Source organism: Mytilus galloprovincialis, chromosome 6 (genome assembly GCF_965363235.1).
Source record: "Mytilus galloprovincialis chromosome 6, xbMytGall1.hap1.1, whole genome shotgun sequence".
NCBI classification, from domain to species: Eukaryota; Metazoa; Mollusca; class Bivalvia; order Mytilida; family Mytilidae; genus Mytilus; species Mytilus galloprovincialis.
This window is the reverse complement of record NC_134843.1, coordinates 40907726-40916888: the sequence shown is the minus strand read 5'-3', so window position 1 is coordinate 40916888 and position 9163 is coordinate 40907726. Positions and strand designations below refer to the sequence as shown.

Sequence of the window (9163 nt, the reverse complement as noted above, 5' to 3'; positions counted from 1 at the left end):
TCTAAAAGGTTTTTAAATGTATTAAATTCTTTATTATAAACGTTATAACTTTAGTACACAAGAAAGTGTGCTAGCTGACCCTGTGCTAGAGCGTTATCAGGTGTACAAAATTTAGAGGCAAGTGTGCTAGCTGACCCTGTGCTAGAGCGTATGCCTTAGATCTAAAGGTTTTTTTTAGTATTTACTTGTAAATAAATGTACAAATAGATTTATGAAGAGAAAATCAATTAATCTCAGTTTATACAAATTTAAGCTTTTATGACAAGTGTGCTAGAGACTTTACTAGCAGCATATGCCATCTAATTTATCTCAAAGTTTACTCAAAATAGTGTTTATCTGTAACTTGGTTTTCTTATTTACTTCAAGACAATTGCTAGAGACTTTACTAGCAGTGTAGTCCTGAGACCCTTATCCTTATCTTAATTACTTTAACAGGACAAATATACTAGAGACTTTACTAGTAGTGTATGTCTTCTGACTAATCTCCCTATTTATACAGTAACTGTTATTTAAACAGGACAAATGTACTAGAAACTTTACTAGTAGCGTAAGCCCTTTATCCTTATTCCAATTATTTTAATCAAGACAAAATACTAGAGACTTTACTAGTAGAGTATGTCTTTTAACTAATCTCCCTATTTATAGTTATTTAAACAAAACAAGTGTACTAGAGACTTTACTAGTAGCGTATGTTTTGTGTCCCTATTACCTTATCTAATATATTTAATTTGCGTAAATGTAGACAAGTGTACTAGAGACTTTACTAGTAGCGTATGTCTTGTAAAATAGAGGACAATAAAAGTGTAACAAAGAACTCTCAGATATACCTTTAAAATCCTATAACACAGTCTATAATTTAAACGCAAAAATAGTTTGATTGGCTTTGGACTCTTAAATAGAAAAATCTAACTTTCCGGTAAAATGTACTTAAACAAAACTTTACAATTCCAAAACAATGAAATTTTGAACCATAAATTCGTAAAACAGCCTTTAAAAGTTACTTTTGAAATGAAAATAAACTTCTAGAAATTATCATTAAAATCTCTGTAAAATTACGTTTTTCCAATAAGAAAATTTAGTTAAATAAATAAGTTTCTAAACGTAAAAAATGGCCTTACTTTCTAATAAAATTTTGGCAGCGGTTCAATCCCTAATAAAATGGCGTGAAAGTGACGTCAGTGCAGCGTTTTCGAAAGGTTATATAATACCCGCCACTGCACGACAGTGCAAATGTACCGCACAGGGGCATGCACGATACCCTTAAGTGCCCCATCTTGCACAGTGGACAGTAACCAATAGCCAATCAAAAAGCTCCATTCTTTAACAAGTTGAATCGACAAAGAATACAGAGTTATTAAAATATAAACTTTTACATTTTCTAACATTAATCGTAACATAAAACATTTCTATAACAATTTCTACAAAAATTAAGGTAAAATACTTTATTCTTTTAATCAACCAATGAAATCGCTAGCCGTTCATCTGAAGTAATGGCGGATAGCGATACATGCTGTCTATAACAGAAACGAAGATCGACAAGTTTAAGCAAAATGCATAACCTTCAGTGGGGAAAAGTAAATTCTCAAACTCAATTCGACTTTAGAAAAGAGTGTATATAATTAAGTTTGGCTGTCATTGTCCAAAATTGACAGAAAGTATGTCTAAAGTGGGGTCGATCCCGAAAAAGTTACAGATGAAAAAGTACGGGAACTTTCTCAAAATAACAACAAGTCTCAAAAATCTAAATATCACAATATTTCTCATGTTCTATCCATTTGTTGATACAAGTCAATACACAACACAATTATTAAAGCATTTACCATGACTAGGTATACATAAAAATATATGGAAAGTCATTTTAACAAAAATCTTGATGTTTACAATTTATGCAAAAATGAAAACATTCCTGACTTGGATTATTTTATGAAAATATCTCTTCAATGAACAATAAACAAACATTTTAGTTCTATTATCATAGGAACTTAGCACTCATATAGAATAAATAACATTATTAACAATTCAAAACATATATCTTATCTATAACAAGGAAATAACATATTTACAGCATAATATAAAAATAAAAAAATATATGCCCTGGGGGTTACTTGTCACAATATATACAAAAAAGATATGCAAAGGAAGTTACTGATGTAAGTAATGAGTCAAGTCACATATGGTACCTCCCGCACAACCCTGTCACAAGTGAACATAAACCAAAAGATAAAGAAGAAGAATGGATAAAATGGAAATCGATGCTGCCAGAAATTGAAAATATATCAATTCCTAGATGCTTCAAGACAAAAAGACATGAAAGATATATCTGATGCTCAGCTTCATATATCTATGGTTCTGAATGGGTATGGAGAATGCGCTTACCCATGTCTCGTAGACACTATCATTAGGAGTCGTGATAGTCTTATCTGTAGTTGTGTGATCAGAACAAAAGAGTCAAAATTGTTAAGACCAGTAACTAAATTATGCTTACTTGAATAGATATATGAATGTTCACAATAGAATTTACAATACTTAATTGATATTTTATCAGTTTTTTGTGTGATGACAATTTTTAAGAAATGTCATGGTGGGGAGCGTTAGATTTGAAATGTAATTCCAAATTGTTGGGTTACTTCATTTATTATTACTGAATTTATTTATTTTATTTATAATACTTGTAGATACTATTTTTGGGTATTTGCGCATATGTAACGTTGCGCTCATGAACATTATAATATTTCCCGTTTTTAAGTTTTATGACGTTTCGCTTTTGACGTACGTAACGTTGTCTAGTTTTTATTCATTGCAAGTTATTTGATATTCGGAGACGTCATAATCGTTATAGAGAGATCATAATCGGTAAGAGATAATTTATGTACATTTTTAAGAACAATATTTAATTAAAGAAGAAATATTAAGAATTGTAAAAGTATTTATAAATTAATATTTATTCTAATTAACTTTTGATTTAACAAGTTACTTATGAAGCGTGAAAGAAAGTGAATCATATTGTTTGATGAGTATTATGCTTTTAGTGTTTTAAGTTATATTTTTACTTTAATACGATGTATGTTAATGTGTATTTGTATTTTATTGTAGAGAATCGGTTGTTATGATATAGTATATGAAGCCAAAATTATATGTAATTTTGAAGAATAAAGATACTTATATAGACCGCATACTCGACTTATCGCCTTATTTGATGTCTTTGATGTGATCCGTTACAGTATTCAACCCGTAGCCATGGCTCAAACCGAACAGCAAACTATAAAGGGCCTCACAAATGACACGTATAAAACATTCCAATTGGAAAACCAACGGTATAACTTTAATAAACCGAATCAACAAAGGCCAACAACTCAACATCAAGTCTCTGACGTAGGACAGGATCAAACAAATGCAGCGTGTTTAAACAATCAAATAGTACAAACCATCAACTTTAGTTAATCTGGAAGCTCACGAGGAAGCTATTAAACCAGGAATTCCAAATGGAGAAGTTGAAATCATCACTTCGTAAATTTTACCGACGCCATCACGAGTTCGTTGACCGTTATGGAATAACCGTTTCACAAATGATATCGGATATGTTCCTTACGTCGTAACTACAAACCCCTTCCCTTTCATGAATGTGACCTACCGAATAAGAGTACTAACCGGATTTGTAATCACATAAGCAACACGACGGGTGTCACACGTGGAGCAGGATCTACTTACCCTTCCGGAGCACCACAAAAGATAACTAGAAATATAAGAGAACAAATAGAATTAAAATTGAAGCATTTTTATGAAAAACTAGTAAATGATAAACTATCAGTTATAAAGGATAAAAGCAAAGTCACTATTTATAAACATGTAAAAATAAATAATACAAAAGAAAAAAAGTTAACTTGGTCGAAACTTGAATTCAGAAAACTGATAACAAAATTTAGAATAAGTGACCATAAATTATTAATAGAAAAGGGAAGATACCTTAAAATAGCAAGAGAAGATAGATTATGCAAAAACTAAACACATTGAAGATGAAATTCATTTCTTTTTATATTGTAATAGAAACCATAATGATAGAAAAGTTTATTTTGACTTTTTCAAAAATTAGAATATCCACTTTATATAAATTTAAATGACATAGATAAAATAACATATATACTCAACCCAATTTCACACATTCAGGTAAATAATAGTTATCAAAGGTACCAGGATTATAATAAGCTAGGATCCTTTTTATAACAGTCTTAAAAATATTTACTTTTATTGTGTATATTTATGATCTTGTTATTTTTTTATTTTCATTTTGTTATGTTATGTCACATGCTATAAATATGTAGTTTTATGGCAATAAAGATATGAATTTAATTGAATTGAATTGCATTGAATTTAATTTGAATTAAAAAGCAATAGTGTTTGGTGTCAATCATGAGTGTTTAAATTTCAAAATATTGTTATCTCTGATATTACAACAGTAATTTACAATAGCTCCTTTATGTACATACTGCAACCGTTCTATCTACTCTATGTTTCAATATAAACGTCATTTGTTTATTTAAGATATTACTGTACAGTAATTTTTTTGCTGTATATGAAGAAATTAATTTAAAAAAATGTGGTCGTGTTGCATCAAAAAATTAAATTACTTCTGATTAAAATATTTATTTATTGGTTTTATTCCTCACCTTCATTTCAGGTTATCAGATTCTTCTGAATTTGATGGTTATATTGAAAGATTGAAATCTGTATCAAATAATATGAAGAAGATGAAAAAAACTACAGATTTCAACAAAGCTGACTTGATATTCTTATCAGGAAATGAGGTAAGAATTAATAGATTGAAATGTTACTAATACTTATTTGACCTTTTATCTATAATAATAATGACTGCTTTTGGTAATATCATATCGGGAGATGCGGAAGTTAATTAAATTAAAACTCATTATGGTCAACCAAGTGACAATACCATGACAAAAATTAGAAAAAAACATAATATAACAAAGAAAAATATTTTCGGAGCAATGCGTTCCCTATCAAAACCAGCTCAAAATATAAACAAAACATTACAAATTACAAATTCTGATAGCATTACACTAATTTATTATTGCATTACACTACGTATATTCATAAAGATTTACTATAGGTATGTTAATGAATCTTCACATAATGACTTATCTTATAGTGAAGCAATTGCAAGGAATTATATATTTATAATAAAAAGTTATATATTACATTATTACGGTAAAATTTAATAAACGGTAAATAATTTTTTTAACAAATCACTCCAAATTTTCAGGTATCGGAAGATGTGATAAGAAAGGTTCATTCAAAAAACATTGAAAAAAATGTTAAATTGTACACAATTATGTCAACATCAGAACTGAAAGAACAAGCTAAAAAAGTTGGGGAGTTTGCATATGACAAAATAGCTTACACTTTAGGAAAACCATCATCAGGTATATATTTATTATTTATCATTTGGGTCTAAATAAAGGCAACAGTAGTATACCGCTGTTCAAACGTAAGACAAGAAAAATGTTCAACCGTAAGACAAGAAAAATGGAATCTGCAATGAATCAAACATTTTCCACAAATTTTTAAATATATAACAAAACTAAGCCGAAATAAAAAAAAAACCAACTTAAGAACAGTTTATATATATATATATTTCAACATGAACATAACATTTGACCTTGAGAGCATTTTGCTAGTTGAGGATAAAGAACCTACTATAAAAAGATCTTAGTATCTCTATACAGATGCCAGCTGACGAGTAACAAAAACCTACTAGCAAATTTAATCGATACAAGTAGATAACATTTATTTATTTCTGTATCGCTTACAATCAGTTGAAAGAGGGACGAAAGATACCAAAGGGACAGTCAAACTCATAAATCTAAAACAAACTGACAACGCCATGGCTAAAAATAAAAAAGACAAACAGAAAAACAGTAGTACACATGACACAACATAGAAAACTAAAGAATAAACAACACGAACCCCACCAAAAACTTGGGGTGATCTCAGGTGCTCCGGAAGGGTAAGCAGATCCTGCTCCACATGTGGCACCCGTCGTGTTGCTTATGTGATTACAAATCCGGTAAATAGTATAATTCCGTAGGTCACATTCATGAAAGGGAAGGGGATTGTAGTTACGACGTAAGGAATATATCCGATATCATTTGTGAAACGGTTATTCCATAACGGTCAACCAACTCGTGATGGCGTCCGTAAAATTTACGAAGGGATGATTTCAACTTCACCATTTGGAACTCTTGGTTTAATAGCTTCCTTGTAAGCAGTAACCCTCTATCAAGAAAATCATGATAGGAAACGCAAACGGGAATATCGTATCAATTGGGAGATATATACCCCGTATACAGGTGCTGCTGGAATGTTGCTACTTAGAAATGGAAAGTTCACAATTGGAAAGCTGAAATCATCCCTTTTGTCGTAAACTTCATTAAGATACCAGTTCATATCACGAACAAATTTTGAATAATAAAAAAATATGTCAATATCAATTTGGGATTTCTGTGGCGATGTGCACAAGAACAGTTATGGTCCGAGTTACCAGTTATCGTCCTTTGATTGCGAATATAGTCCGTATTGAGGACAGTGTGTTACTTGCCAATTTTTTCAGTACCTCTTCCAAATATATTTTCTTCGTGTTTTATGTCTCAAATAGCAAAAAATTGGGTAAAATTACAATTTTTAAGAAGAGTAGTAATTTTGTCTTGCTGATTAAAAAGGTTAAGAAATGGAACTTCGGAAGATGTTAGAGCCAATGCAGTTTTCTATAATTTTGATATTATTTGTCCAAAAAGTAGTACAACACAAAGTCAATGTAAAAGCTGAGTTGAGCCATAATGGAAGCAGTATATAATATTATTTATTTTTGAAATTCTCTTTCCAGATCAGGAACTTAGAGATGTTCAAATAATGTATGTAGCCCAATTTGGTACAAAGATAGTGATATTGGACTTTCCGATTACATTTTCCTCGGAGTTCAGTATTTTTGTGATTTAACTTTTTAGAGTAACGACTTGAAATAAGCCTTGTGAAATGTTTGAGTTAAAGGATTGCTCCTCAATGGACTCTTGTTTTTAGAATGTTTATAAGTGATGGAGGAGTAATTTTTGTAATGGCCTCATAAAAGAAGAACATGTTATCACTCCATGTTTTGTTTATGTCAAATCTGAAACAGAAAAAAAATCACTAAAAAGAAAATTTTATTTTATAAAAAAAGTCATAAGTATATAATCAGACTGGTACTAATACTTAATATATAAAAGGGTTTTAAATAAAAAGAGATCCACAGAAATATATTTAAAGCATTAAAACATTTTCATTGCTTGCACCAATCTTAAAAAGATTTGTTATGAAATACTTTAAAGATATATTATATATGTTCCGGACCATATGAGTATTTGGACCATACGCGTATGGTCATGACCATATGGGTATATACTCATATGGTCCGACCATACGCGTATGGTCGGGGTAATTAACACTCTGTTACAGTTTACTTTTAATACTTCTAAACTCTTCATATGGTATGACCGTTCATTCAAAAGACGCTATCATATAGGTAATTTTATCGTTATATTATAATAAAAAGATAAGCTAAATAAAAATAAGAAGTTTCACATTGTTAATTTTACTTAATTGTCAAATTTAAAGTAAACACATTTTATACCGATGGTCATTACCGATGGTCATAACCGATTTGTTATTACGAGTAAATGGCAATATGTCGACTAAAAAATTAAATTCCAAAAATTTCTTAATGAACTGTTACATAAGAAGTCACTGGAAAGTAGCATACTATTAGTTTATTTAAGTTGTGTTGTGAAGATGGTGTATTGCAGTCAACCATTTTACGATATTTGAGATCTAGAGCTTCTTAAAAACACTGTAGACATCAGAATTGCCAAAGACCTCGGTATCACTGTACGCAGCTGCAAAAAAGGCTTGTTTTTCACTAGCAAACAAAATGTGTAAATGAAAAAGATCGTGCACAAAACTTGCAAATGCAAAAAAGCTATGATACCGTGTGGAAGTGAATGTCATCCAAGCCTACATGCACTAATGTAACTAGCGATGAAAACTAACTATGGCATCAATATTAAATTTTTACGTAGTTTTTTTTATTATAAAATTAAAAAATTGTAATGTTTTAAATCATCACTGTTTTTTTTTAGATAAAGTTCTTGTATTATTGAAACGTTTATAATGTAATTTGGAAAAATAAATATACCTATATGGTCCAAATACTCATATGGTCCGGCCCGTTAATAACCAAACGAGTATTATACTCATATGGTCCGACCATACGCGTACGGTCGGACCATACGCGTATGGTCGGACCATATGAGTATACGCATATGGTCATGACCATACGCGTATGGTCCAAATACTCATATGGTCCGGAACATATACATATAAAAAAAATAATTTTTTTCATTATCTAATAATAGGTTAAAACGTAAAGCTTCATTTATCATGATTTGTCTTAGATCTATATACAATGTATCTGTGCTTGAAATTTTTAACTGTGATAAACAATTTATTTTTTGATTTCATATACTGGGTATATGAATTTTACATTTTACATATGATGGCTGCATTTTGTACTACATACATGTCATGTTGATTATAAGCATTTATGTCAAATTTCAGTGCAATGAGTTATAATATTTTAAATGCAAATACTGAGTCCTAAATATACATTTAACTACAATTGAGATACGTCATAAGGTGAATTCCATGTGCAAAATTTACAGTTTAATGTTGTCATATTTCAGGTATATGTAATTCATGTAGAAATTGAAAACAACACGTTTAATAATTTAGTATCTATGATGAGTTTATAATTGTGTCCGAAGCGCTTTTCTGGATTTATCTTCATCAGGAACGCTCAAAGCCAAAAATTGAAATCCGAAGATGTATAAGTACCGAAACCGTTGAAGAGCTATATGTCAAAAATACCCAAATTCATCTCAAGCCAACTTTGCCTGAGGGAGTTTACACCTAGGTTTCTTATTAATTTCAATATTTATAAACGGACATCATCCTGGCTTCAATTCAAAGTATTAAAACTGTAAAAAAGGAAAATGATAAAGATTTCAATATATATAATATGGTGATCACTAAATAGCTCGAGTAGTACATTATTTTCACG

General features: G+C 30.2%; 1 protein-coding gene across 1 annotated transcript; it reads left to right on the top strand.

Moving 5' to 3' along the window:
- The first annotated feature begins 4682 nt into the window (after positions 1–4682).
- On the top strand, positions 4683–7247 carry LOC143078144 (uncharacterized). The gene is made up of 3 exons (XM_076253105.1): positions 4683–4802; positions 5276–5435; positions 6896–7247. The coding sequence occupies exons 1-3, from the start codon at positions 4737–4739 to the stop codon at positions 7006–7008; spliced, it is 339 nt and encodes a 112-aa protein (XP_076109220.1). The 5' UTR covers positions 4683–4736; the 3' UTR covers positions 7009–7247.
- Positions 7248–9163: the final 1916 nt, after the last annotated feature.

Excerpts from the sequence above, each read along its gene's own strand:
- LOC143078144 (XM_076253105.1), top strand. The coding sequence starts at position 4,737 with ATGAAGAAGATGAAAAAAACTACAGATTTCAACAAAGCTGACTTGATA. Across the intron at positions 4,803-5,275 it reads TATTCTTATCAGGAAATGAG|GTATCGGAAGATGTGATAAG; the intron begins GTAAGAATTAAT and ends CCAAATTTTCAG. Across the intron at positions 5,436-6,895 it reads TTTAGGAAAACCATCATCAG|ATCAGGAACTTAGAGATGTT; the intron begins GTATATATTTAT and ends TTCTCTTTCCAG.